This window comes from Amborella trichopoda, chromosome 3, assembly GCF_054954075.1.
Source record: "Amborella trichopoda isolate Santa Cruz 75 chromosome 3, AtrichopodaSantaCruz75HAP2 v2.0, whole genome shotgun sequence".
NCBI lineage: Eukaryota > Viridiplantae > Streptophyta > Magnoliopsida > Amborellales > Amborellaceae > Amborella > Amborella trichopoda.
Window position 1 is genome coordinate 39,171,798 of NC_142338.1, and position 13,518 is coordinate 39,185,315.

Consider the following 13,518-nt stretch of genomic DNA (forward strand, 5'->3'; position numbering starts at 1 on the left):
GGTGGCTACTTCAAGATATAGGTGTTGTTCAAACTGGCACCACTACACCTTTTTGTGACAACAAAAGTGCAATTCAGATTGTTCATAATGATGTGTTTCATATGCGTACAAAGCATATTGAAATTGATTGTCACTTTGTTCGTCAATATTTTCTTCAAGGCACTCTTACACTAACTTTTGTTTATTTGAAGGATCAATTAGCTGATCTTCTCACAAATGCCCATTCAAGCGTTCGTTTGTACTACTTATTGTCTAAACTTCAGCTGCTCACTCTTAAAGCATCTTGAGTTTGAGGGAGGGTGTTATAGAAAGTGTATATTACAATTGTATATTACGTAGATATAATATCTTCTATTTATGGTAGGATTTAGTTATTATAGGTGTCATTGATTTGTATTGCAGGGATATTGATATCTTTCTATTTTTTTCATGTTTATTGTATATTTATACAAAGCATGTATATTCTTTATGATTAATATACACAGAGATTTCTCTCCAGAAAGCTTGATATTCCTAGGGAGGATTAGGGGGTACCTTAAGCTTGATATTCTCTCACAATTGTTCAAAACCTAGGAAGGATTAGGGGGTACCTTATGAGTACTCAAGCCCTCGCTTAACCTAATAACAACTCCTAAGATTTACTTGGGACCCAGTTATAGAAATATTTCATACAAACGTAAATCTTGGGAAGCAAAGTACCTCCCTTTAGTAGGATGAACTACACACAGAATCTCCCTCATCCAAACAACATGTAAGCTTCATATCATTATTCTAAATGCAAGCACATGCAATTAAGACACTAGAGGACATGATGAGGTCATTCTAATGGGTTAAACAAAAGCAAAGTAATGAATTCCATATTATTCAATAGGAAAGGTCAGAGGGAGGCGAGGCTAAGACTAAATTGGTTCAAACTGATGAACAAAACGTTATTGACCAAGTGTAGGTGTAGATGTGTAAGCAACCCCAAACCATTGCTGAAATATGTGGTTATGAAATAGATGTAAGTTCCTTACTAAAAAGAAGTCCTTTTAGAAGGCCATAGATTATTGCACAGCAGTCGTCTTGACGAGTTGTAGGAAGTCAATAGGAAGAGGAGATTATACAAGCTTTTGTTTAGACACAATACACCAGTTTATCAATCTAACTACAGGAAGTTTATTATTTGCCACAGAGAGAAGATGAAGCAGTTTTGGAGATCGCTACTATGGGGAAGTTCTTATTATGCTCTCTTCATTGACTTTATTCAAAAGATAACGTTTGACTGAGTTTAGCTAATGACATGGACCCTTCCTTTACCCCACAAAGTGCAAGCTTCTGTATGCACCTTTGGTTAGGGGATTTGAAACAAGTGTCCGCCTAATGTGCGACGCCAATTAAAAAAACCGAAGTATGAACCAATTTGCTTAAACTGAAAAATAACTAAAATGGCCCTAACAAAGTATGAAAATCATTAGATTATCCCTGTGCCCTTTTCCCATACGTCCATTCATCTCATACATGAAACCAAACTTCTAAGCATTGAAAACACACATTTTGACCTTCCGACTCATAGAGCCTTTCACACAATAAAATTACTTGCCGCTTCACCAAAGTTCCTAGACCTTAACAAATCTCAAAAATACCAAACAAGACAGATACATCTTGGGACCTAAAACAAAGAAACAATGAAGATTCATCCCGGTGATCAAAAGAAATCTTAAAAATGACGATTACATCTTGGTGACAAAAAATGATCTTAAAAATGACGATTACATCCCAATGACTAAAAGATAATAAAAATAACAATTTCATCCCGGCATCCAAAATTTCTAAACGCAATTTGCATCAGTTTATGTTTGTTTATGCCATCAATCATAAACCATCTTCTATTATAGGTTGCTTGTCTCCCTTTGAATGACTTTATTCATGTAGTTCAAATTATTCTCAACTTCATGTTTTTGGCCCAACATATTTTCTTCTCTTACTTAAAACTGAATAAAATAAGTTGTTCAAGAAATCAGCTATTTGTGTGTTTTGTAGTTGGTTGTAGGTGGATGGATTGAATGAGGCAAGCCAGGTTGTGTGCAAAAGAATTTACTCAACAATTTGTGACTGATTACGAAGAGTGCTTTCCACTAGTTGCTCATTTTGAAACACTGATTGTTATTACGTTTATCCAAGGATGGACTTTGGTGTCAACAATGCCTTTCTCCAAGGTGACTTACATGAAAAAGTATATATAAAACCTAATCTTGATTTGCCCCCATCAGTCTCATCAAGTTTGTAAGTTTGTAGATTTTTTGAGTATTATATGGTCTTAAACAAGCACGTCATATCTGATTTGGGATATTTTGTTATATTATTATTACCCTGAGGTTCGCTCATAGTGACATCATTCTGCCTTTTTTGTTCAACATTCTGCTTAAGTTCTTACGTAGTTGCTTCTCTACGTTAATAATATGGTGCTCACTGGCCATGGTTCTGTCGGCACTGGTGATATCCAATTTCACTCAAATAATTGCTTTGAAATGAAGGATATTAGTCAATTTCGTTAATTTCTTAGCATTGATGTGTATTCATCTGCTTGTTTCCTAAGTGAACTATGCATCAAATCTCCTAACTACCTTGGTAGACAATAGAACTCTTGACACTTTACGTGAATTGAATGCCAAGCTTTGTCCTAAAGATGCAGAGCTACTTTCTGATCCTATAGCTTGTTTTTAGTCTCAATCATTTAACCTCTACTCATCCATATATTAGCCATGTTATTCATTTGGTAAGTTTGTTCATGTCCGCACCCTGCTCACAGTTCATCATGTTGTTGTGCTTCAAATTTCGTACGATGTTCGATATAATCTGTTTTAAGACTTCCTTCTACCTTTACCATTGCTTTTGAACTTTGTGCTTATTCTTATGCGGATTGGGCATAAGATGTCAATGACCATTATTCTACTACTGATTTCATTTTCTTTAGTGATTCCCTTGGCTCAGGAAAAAGAAAGGTACACATATAAGATTAAAATTATTTGATGATGATAGGTCCTTCAATATATGAGCATTGTTCACTTCATTTGTCATTTTTTTTTAAATGACAACAAAAGCACAATTCAAATTGCTTGTATTGATGTCTTCCATAAGTGGATAAAACATATTGAAATTGGGTCATTTTGTTTAAATTGTATTTTTCGGAGTACTCGTGGTCTACTATTTATTTTTTCGAATGATCAACTAGCAAATCTGCTCGTAAAGGCTCACCTAACAATCTGTTTTCGCTATGTATTGTCGAAACTCCAATTTCTCTCTCTTAAAGCATCTTAAGTTTTAGGGAAGGTTTCATAGAAATCGATATAGTTTTAAAAGAAGATGTATATTTTGGCCAATATATATGGGAAGGGTAGGTGTGACATCTTGTATTTAAAAGAGATAGAATATCGGACAGAAAGAGTGCTCTTTAAAGAAACTTGAATCTCTTCCGGTCACCGTCTATTGTCTTTTAACATATGATTAGCGTTAGTGAAGCACTCTGGTAAAATTTCCATTAAGCACTATCTTTGCCTTCACAAAATGTCAAAATTGCACCTAACACGTTGTCATATTCTCAGCAATCATTCTTTCTTGTGAGATGCTTGAAAACATGGCTCTAATCTTGTTGACCATGAACAAGTGTACTGCCAAATAGTTAGTTTCAAAGAACCCATTAGTTTCAAAGAACCCATCCATAAACCTTTAGGACCCGTTTGGCTCATTAGATTCAGGTTTTTAAGAATCACTTTTCTTGAAAAAGTTGGACCAATAGTTGGTTAGTTTAGAATTGACATTTCCAGTGGAATTGAGATTTTCGTGGAAATCCTAAATATTTATTTTAAGCTTAAATTTTGGAAATCTAAATTCTACCAAGATAGGTGGAATTCACATTTCATTGAAATTATCCATTTTGCTGTTGAAGGCCAAAAGCAATAGTAAAACTTTAGAGAGAGAAATTATATCAAATTTTAAAGAGAGAAAATATATTAGAATTTTAGAGAGGGAAACTATATCGACTTTTGGAGAGAGAAAGTATATGAAATTTTTAAAGAGAGAATATACAAATCTTCTTAATGAGAAAACTACTTTAAATTTTTTAGAGAGAGAAATTATTTCAAATTTAAAGTTTTAGGAAGACCATATTAAAATTTTAGATAGAGAAACTATCTCGAATCTTAAATTTTAGAGAGAGAAAGTATCTTTAAATTTTAGAGAGAGAAACTACATTAAATTTTAGAGAGAGGAACTATTTAAAATTTTTTAGAAAGAAATATCTCAAAACATTTAAAAAGAAATTATCTCAAATTTTAAGTTTTAAAGAGAGAACATATTAAAATGTTAGAGATTAGAAACTATATCAAATTTTATATAGAGAAACTATCAGAAAATTTTTTCAAAGAGAAACTATTTCAAAATTTAAGTTTTAGAGAGAGAAAATATCTTAAAACTGTAGAGAGAGAAACTACATCAAATTTTAGATAGAGAAAGTACTTAAAATATTTAAAGAGAGAAACTACATAAAAAAATTTAGATAGAGAAGCGATCTCAAATTTTAAATTTTAGAAAGAGAAAATATATTAAAATTTTAGATAGAGAAACTACCTGAAAATTTTAGAGAGAGAAACTATCTCAAATTTTCATTTTTAGAGAGAGAAAATATCTTAAAACTTTAGAGAGATAAACTATATCAAAGTTTAGATGGATAAAGTACCTAAAATTTTTAGAGAGAAACTATTTGAAAAAATTTAGATAGAAAAATTATCTCAAATTTTAAGTTTTAGAGAAAGAAATTATAGTAAAAGCATTACAGAGAGAAACTATGTCAAAATTTAAGTTTTAGAAAGCGAAAGCACCTTAAAATTTTAGAGAGAGTAACTCTATCAAATTTCAGATTGAGAAAATACCTAAACTTTCCTAGAGAGAGAAACTATATTAAATTTTTTTGAAAGATATTATCTCAAAATTTAAAGTTTAGATAGAGAAAGTACTTGAAAATTTTAGAGAGAAAAACTATATCATATTTTAAAGAGAGGGACTACCTGAAACTGTTTACAAAGAGAAACTATTTGAAATGGTTTTGGGAGAAAAATATTTCAAAACTTTTATAGAGAGAATCCATCTCAAATTTTAAATTTTAGAGAGAGAAAGTATTTTAAAATTTTAGAGAGAGGAACTATATCATATTTTAGAGAGAGAAAGTATATAAAAATTTTAGAGAGAGAAAATATATAGAATTTTTAAGAAGAGAAACTATCTCAAAATATTTAGAAAGAGAATTTGCATTTTCAAACAAAAGATATTATAGGCAATCTAATTAGGGAATTTATATTTTTTTGATTTTTACCCGATGCATCAGTTGACATTTCCAGGAAAACATCTAATTAAGGCTCTTTACACGACGAAAACGCACGGAAATAGATGTAGCAAAGCGGAAGCATGATTCTCCACCTGACTCCACTGATGGAATCAATGAGATCCAATTTTAAGGTAGCTCTTTTAGGGTTGACATGGTACATTAGTTACGAGGACTTGAGCTCCAGCAATGTCACTATGATTTTTGTGAGTAGAAAAACCAACATCAGGGACTACAAAAATTGCCTGAGGTTTGTATAACTCTTTATACTATAGGTATGACACACCTCTAAAGTTTGCCTAGAATTTTCGGGCCAGAAACACTATGATGGATTTAAAATATCTTTTGACCCCTAGTTATAAAATTTTAAATTACATATCAAATAGATCTATAAACATTTCAAAATCTTGAAAATAAATGGTTTAGATAACTTCCTAAAAGATGCATTTAATAAATGGTTTAGATAACTTCCTAAAAGATGCATTTTCTTTCATGACTTCAATTTTTTTTTACTTCATAGCCACACATCTCGAAGTCAATATGATCAATTTTAGGGTTCTCCAATATCGGAACAGTCTCTTCTAGAGGATTGTACAGGTGCGCCTTACTTCATACATATAAGGTTGAAATCTTACGTATACATTTTCCTCAATCATTTGGCTTAGAGCTTAGGAGCCTAAGGTAAATGAACGTGGAACTACTTTTTTGCGGGAAGATGTCCCTTATGTTGTGTGTGAAAGCTCTAAACCTGATGGGTTGATTTTTGACACATAAAGTATGAGAAAAAAAGCATGATATGGTTCACCTCAAGAGGGCTACATCCACGGACACCGCAAATTGAAATCTGCTATACTAATGAAAGTTACATCAAAAAATTTAGGACATATAGTTACCTCTCTAACATCGACAAAACCCATACGAACAAAACTTTTTAAACCACTCTCCCTTCCTTCTCTTTAACTCTTGGTAAGCATTACCGACAACACCAGATAAAGACGTGAGAGCAATGAAAAACTGACTTTCTTTCTAACTGAAAGGGAAAATCTTCCAAAATCTCCATGGGAAACGCTTCTTTATAAGAAACAAGCATCTCAATCTTCGAGAGTCTACAAGCAGCACATCACAATGTTTCTCTTCATAAGAAGCTATTTTCTCTCTAAGAGGAAACATTATATTTTATGACAGGAGGCTTTGCCCCCTCTCTTTCTAGAGGAACCACCATTCCCACATGGTGACCTAAATAAAGCACACTTTCTCTCTCTGAAAATAGCCCATTATATAAAGAAAAGAGACTCACCAAAAAGGCTCACGTGATGGCCCCTTTTATTATTTTTTTTATGGGAAACTAATCTTTATCTCTTTAAACATGGGTTATCAAGTTCATCCTAATCCAAATAGAACTTATCCTAATATCCAACTCTTAAAGAATATCTAATTGGCTAATAGCCATTTCACACAATAAGGAAATATCTCAATCCCACATAATTTGGGATTATCTTAATCCCACATAATATGAGATTTCCTTATGTAGGTGATTTTGAATAGCAACAAATCTAACAATCTCCATGTTGATATCAAAATGACTTGCTCACCATGACAACATCTATTGGATGGCTTAATAAATTCTTCATCTCTTACCAAATAAATTTCTTCACCATTCTTGATGAAAAATAATATTTGCTATCAAATTTCTCCACTTTGAACTTGCATTCAAAACCTTTATCGCCATACAGACAACCCAAACTAGGCTCTAATATCACTTTGTTGTGTACAGAAGTAAGTTGATTTTTGTCAAATAAAGTACTAAAAATAAAGCATAAAACACCACAAAAACGCAAAGATTTACGTGATTCATCTCAAAACGCCTACATCCAAGGGTACGGTAAACAGAAATCCACTATACCAGTAAAAGTTACATCAAATATTTTGGATCTTAAAGTTACCTCTCTAAATCACGACAAAACCCAAGTCGAGCAAACCCTTTTAAACCACTATCCCTTCATTTTCTTTACTTTTGACAGCCATTATCGACAACACTATTATAAATTGACTTTCTATGTAATTAAAAGGCAAACTACTTAAAATCTCTATGAGAACCGCTTCTCTAAAAAAAACCAGCCTCTCAATCTTTAAGAGTCTACAAGCGGTATCATCACAATGTTTCTCTCCAAATGAAGCTCTCTTCTCTTTAAAAGGAAACCTTGTATCTTATGCATAGGAGGCCTTGCCGCCCTCTCTCTAGAGGAACCACCAGTCCTATATGGTGACCCAAATAGGGTACACAAATCCTCTGGATTTTCATCCCTCATATATATATAAAATTAAGAGTCCATACTAAATAAAAAACTTCCATAGATCTTACATATATATCTAAAAAACCAAGAGATATATTAAAGAGTTTTGATCCTTTTGGATTTTTATTTTATTTAAGAAACTTTTCAATATCAATCTCAATCCCATAGATTTCTTTATGTGGGTGATTTTGGATAGCACCAAATCGAACACCTTAAACTCGAGAGATATAAGTTTGAGAGGGGAAGTTTGTCCCAAAAAAGTCTAACAATTTGATACACATTTCTTTTGTTCTACTCTCTTTGGGAAGCTTCCTTTTTATTGTGGAACCGCCCAAAAGCTAGGAAGGCCTTAAATTAAAATAAGTGATATGGAAAAATTGAAAGCAAAACCACAACCAGAGTGAGGGCATTTTGCTTCTCTATATGGTTCCATGGAACCATCTTGGCTATCTAGGAATGAAGCCTTCCATTTGCAATAGAGAGTCAATGGTCATTCTATCCCTAAAATTATCATTGTCAGTGGTAATTAACTCTAAATTACTTATAAATTATAGTACCTTTATCATATGATAGAGGCTGTGGCTCGATGACCACCATTCTTCTAATAAAACAAATTCATCCACCATACATATTATGAATTAGAAGAAATGATCAAATCACTTGAAAAAAAATACTAAGGAAAATATATTACAGGCCTCTCAGAGCCAGGCTCCCACCTTCCACTCTCCTTCATATACTCCAAATACCTGAAAATTTCGGGCCTGGAAGTCACCTTCCTCCTTCCTTTCCCAACAAAATTGCTCAAAACTGGATGGTTTGCCCCACCTTTACCATCAATTGTCGACAATTTTGACTTATTTCCCTGCATCCCCCTCGAAATGTTCACGGTTACAGCTTTGGTTCTCTTTACCCTTACTTGAAAACCAACAGTCTTTGCCTTGGTGCGTTCTTCCGCATGTTCTCGGCCGAGTCGCTGGTATCCCATTTTACTTTTTCGGAATTTTATGGCATGAAAAGCTGCCTGAATTAAGCCGGAAGCCAAACATTTCTCCAACATGCTGTTGACTTGCAGCTTTAGCCAAATAGCAAAGAACGATAGTTGCTTGAACAGATGAGTGCACCGAAAATGGATCAGAAAGAAGATATTTAAAGAAGTTGGATAAGTGGGAGCAACTCATTTTAATGTTGTGGATTTAGTCACTTTGGCTTGGGTCTCAAGGTACGACCACTACTCGGTCAAAAGCTGTAGTAAACGCGTTTGTGAGGCTTTGGAGGCGAAATATATTAATACAATTACTCAAGAGAGGGCTGGGTAATTTTTATTTTTATTTTTTATTTATTTTTCTTTAACAATAGCAAATGACTATTATTCACTCTAAATGGATATAGTTATAAGGGGATCCAATTACACAGAAGTACAATACAAGAACTTGGTAATCACCAATGAGGATTGAAAAACACCTCTAGTGGTTAAAAAATCTGTTTCAGCATTTCCTTCATGGTAGCAATGGCGCATTACTTTCCTTTATTTTTTATTTTGAGTGCTATTTCCTTTCGTTTTTATTTTGTTTTATTTTTTTTTCAAAGAAATTAGGATATAAATTGAATATTTGGAATAAGAATAGATGATAATAATAATAATAAAAAAAAAATAAAAACTATTTTTTCTTTTATCAGGGTTCTTTTCACTCTTAGGAGGAGATCGTGACTCAAGTGAAAGCAAGGGAGAGAAACCAACTAACTAAAATAATGAAAAGAAAACCTATGCAAGAAGAGAAAAAAAAGGATAAGAACGTGAATACGGAGAGAATGTTGACTATTTCCCACTTCGAATTAAGTATCACCACTGAAGTAACCAATAACAAAGAAAAGTTAAGTATCATCATTATAATAATAAGAGATTTGTTAGGCATCAAGTTTTGGAAGTTATACCCAGCGCTTCTCGTTAACTTATCTACTAACCATGACGCAAAGACGTGTAATTGTGTTTATTTTAATATACAAAGCTAGATATCCGGTTGTAACTGTATCGTTTATAACTTAAACCGGATCTCTAACCTTTTTCTTTTTAATATTCATAAAAAAAAAAAATGTTAGAGATCCGCTTTATGTAAGTTATAAGCTATCGTACAATTATAACGATGGTGATCAAAGCAAAATCACACGTTTTGTATTAAAAATGTGTTTTGTATCTTAAAACTCCTTTACAAGTGGGGGTTTGAAGCTTCATTCATGGCTGATTCGGAGAAACCTCTAAGGATTTTCATTGAGCAAAATATTTTTTTTGTACACAAATGTCAAACCAATTGAAAAACCGAAAATTTAGATTTTTTTTTCCCGAATATTAGAAGGAAAATGTTGGATATTTTGTTTATATAAGTTGTAAGTAATCTTACAATTCGATGATTATAAATAAATAAGGAAAAATTACAATAAAAACGCCAATATACACTATCTATTCAACTTACTCTCATCCAACTTTATTCTTTTACCTTTTTCCCATTAACAACTTATCTTCGCAAAAACCCCCCCAACCCAAAAAGAACTAAAAAAGGGTCTAAAATACCCTTTTTCACACGCCTTTTCTCTCACTCTCTTCGGCAGCGAAGACAACGCGCTCCAGCGATACAAACATTCGCTCTGGCAGTACACCTTTTGGAGCCACAACGCTCTAGTAGTGTGGTACTTCGCTCTGGTAGTAGACAAATTGCTCCGGCATTACGTGATCTCGACCCTGCAGTATACCTTTAGGAGACATTTCGCTCTAGCAGTACACCTTTTGGAGACATTTCGCTTTGGCACTCTATGAATGCGCTTCGGCAGTAGGGTCGTTGGAGCCACAGTGCTCCGGCAGTGCATTAGGGCGCTCCGACGGTAGATAAATGTGCTCCTATGGTACACCTTCTAAAGCCACAATGCTCCATCAGTAAGTATTCCGATCCGGCAATCATTACAAAGCGCTCTGACAGTGTTATTCTATGCTCCGGCAATATGCAACTTGGGACCGCTAGTTGAATTCTTTTGTATGGGAAGGGCATTTCCATCCAAAAAGTAACAACTTTTTATCTTAGAGTGGTTTTTGCGAGGAAAAGTTGTTGTAGAGAAAAAAGTGAGAAAAAATTGGCCCGAGTTAAGTTGCATAAATAATACACTTGGGGAGATTTTTTTTAATTTTCTCAATAAATAAAGCAAACGTTTTGTACTAAAAAGTATGCTTGTATAGAAAAGAGTTTGTCGCTAGAATGGTGTTCATTTATGATCCTATGTGGACTTTCAGGAACTAAAATAACTTTTTGTACCTAAAAGATAACTTAGATACTTCTATTTTTAGTTCAGTGGGAAAGATGTGTGGGAAAGGGGTCCCCTACTCATTGTAGGATTAAATTCCTAGCACCGACCCTTTAGTTTTTGAAGAAATTGTTGAGCAGAAATTGTTAGGCAAATTTTTAAAGGAATTGTTGAGCAAGCTATTTTGCCCCTAAGACAACACCTTGGGCACAAAAAGCATAAAAACTGTTGTTGCTTCTAAATAAATTTTATAGCAAGAACATATGGCTGTAGTTCGATGTATGTATGGCACTGCTATGCAATTTAATGTAGCGAATTCACAGTATTTTCAACGAATGGCTGATGCAATAGCTGCCGTTAGTCCTGGTTATAGAATGCCAAATTATCATGACCTAAGGTGCAAGTTTGTGCAAAAGAAAGTGAATGAGGTCGATGAATTTCTTATGAGTACATGGAGTCATGGAAAACATATGAATATTCAATTGTTTGGTTTATCGTCCCAAGGGTACGATGTTTATCAACTCTGTGGATGCTTCTGATGTATCAAAAACTGCTTAGCTTCTTTATAATTTGTTTGATGATATTGTTAAAATAGTTAATCCGAGAATATGTGGATCAATTTTTAACTAATAATGAAACAAATTACAGGGTAGTTGGACTAATGTTGGCTGAGAAGTACAAAACTATGTATTGGACAACATGTGCTATCCATGTAAGGATTTGAGTTTAGAATATATAGGAAATCCTGATAAATATCCTAAAAATCTTCAATCTCGAGATATTCTATAGATCCTAAAGTTCGTAAAAAAAATTACAAAGTATATCTATAATGACAAATTAGTTTTGAGCTTGAAGCACCGCTACCGTAAGGGAGTTGCTTCACCTAGCTATTACTCGTTTTTCCACCAACTTTCTTGCTTTAGAAAGCCTGATGAAATCAAAGATTCTACATAGGAAAATGGTCATGAGGAATGGCAAAATCATAATCATCTTATGCTTTTCTATTTATTTTTCTACCGTATTATGGAATTTTGCAGTGTATTAATAATCTAAATCATTCTCTTGTCGCTATAAAACAACAGTTTTTGAATCAAACATGCATAAAAAGTAAGATTCAATTGATCAAATGGTGGTTTTTCACGGGATTTGAAATTTCTGCCAATCTTTGGATGAAATCTTTAATATCGAATGGTTTTTATGAAATTTAGGACATTTAAAAGATAATCAAACTTTTACCAGTTTTGTATGTCAATTTATTTGATCTACAAAAAATTGTGGGTCAATTTTGGCTCGAAACTCTATTGCTGAAAAATTGAAGATTTTAATTGATTTATTGCTCGTTTTGGATCAAATTGAGTTATTATTTTAATCACCAATGATTCGTCTATCAAATAAAATAGGTATGTTTATTTATTATTGAGTAATTTGTTTCTTGCTCGATTTGATGAAAATTTTATAGGTCTGAAATTTTCACCATTTTTTCAATTAAATCTTCAATACTAAATGTCTTTTGATGAAAAATGGTGCGTTTGAAAGATGATCGAATCATTTACAATGCAAGTGTTTCGTTTTGTTCGATTATTAGAAGATTAATCGTCGTTTATTCCACTAAATGTTGCTTATTTTTAGGGGTTTTTGAGATAATGATTTTTTTAGAGAAAAATGTTTTTTCTTAGTAAAATAATGTGTTTAATTTAGTTCTTCTTTTCTTTTAATGTAATATTTTTTAAAAATTATTTTTTAATAAAATTATTATTTTTTAATGAATATGGGAATAAGTTATTTTCTATTTTGTTAATTATTTTCTTTTTTATTTTAAATTTATATATTCTATAAAAAAAATTATTTTTTCTTAATAAAACTTGTTTTTATTTTTACTTTTAATGCTATATTTTTTTAATATTGTGGTATTTTTATTTGTTTTTTTAATTATGTTTTATGCCATTTAGACATGAATGCGTGCGTGTTTGTTTTTGCTTGTTAGTTTCAGTTATTTTTAATAATCCAACATGTTCCGCCTCCTCCTTCTTATTCTTCTTAGTCTTTATTTATTTATTTATTTATTTTATTTTTTTGTGTGTTTCATGATGAATGCTACAATTTGTTTATCTTCGATCTTTCTATAATTTTGATGGTTTAATTGTAGTTAAGGTTTTCTGCCATTTTTGTAATGGCATATCTCTTTGATGAGTAGCTTAGATGAAAATATCTTTGATCTTTCTATAATTTGATGGTTTAATTGTAATTAAGGTTTTGTCCCATTTTTGTAATAGCATATCTCTTTGATGAGTGGCTTAGATGAAAATAGAAAATCCAAAAATAATGTGAATAGGACATTTGAATTACTAAATAATGCAAATATATAATCCTAGAATAATGCATATCTCCATTTTGGTCTATATATTTATATCCTTCATTATTATAAGTTCATTTTGTTTATTGATATGAATGAATGATTAACAAATATCTAGATAAGAAAATAATGTCTCACTATCTACGTATTTTTACAAAGTAATGAAAGTACATAATGCACCACTCTTAATTTTTTAGAAACAAAAAAAACTCCATTTTTATAAA

The 13,518-nt window shown here is 32.3% G+C and overlaps 1 protein-coding gene across 1 annotated transcript; it reads right to left on the reverse strand.

The window, feature by feature from the left end:
* Positions 1-8,326: 8,326 nt before the first annotated feature.
* LOC18422527 (uncharacterized) lies at positions 8,327-8,638 on the reverse strand. Its single transcript, XM_006878452.1, has one exon. The coding sequence runs from the start codon at positions 8,636-8,638 to the stop codon at positions 8,327-8,329; it is 312 nt and encodes a 103-aa protein (XP_006878514.1).
* Positions 8,639-13,518: the final 4,880 nt, after the last annotated feature.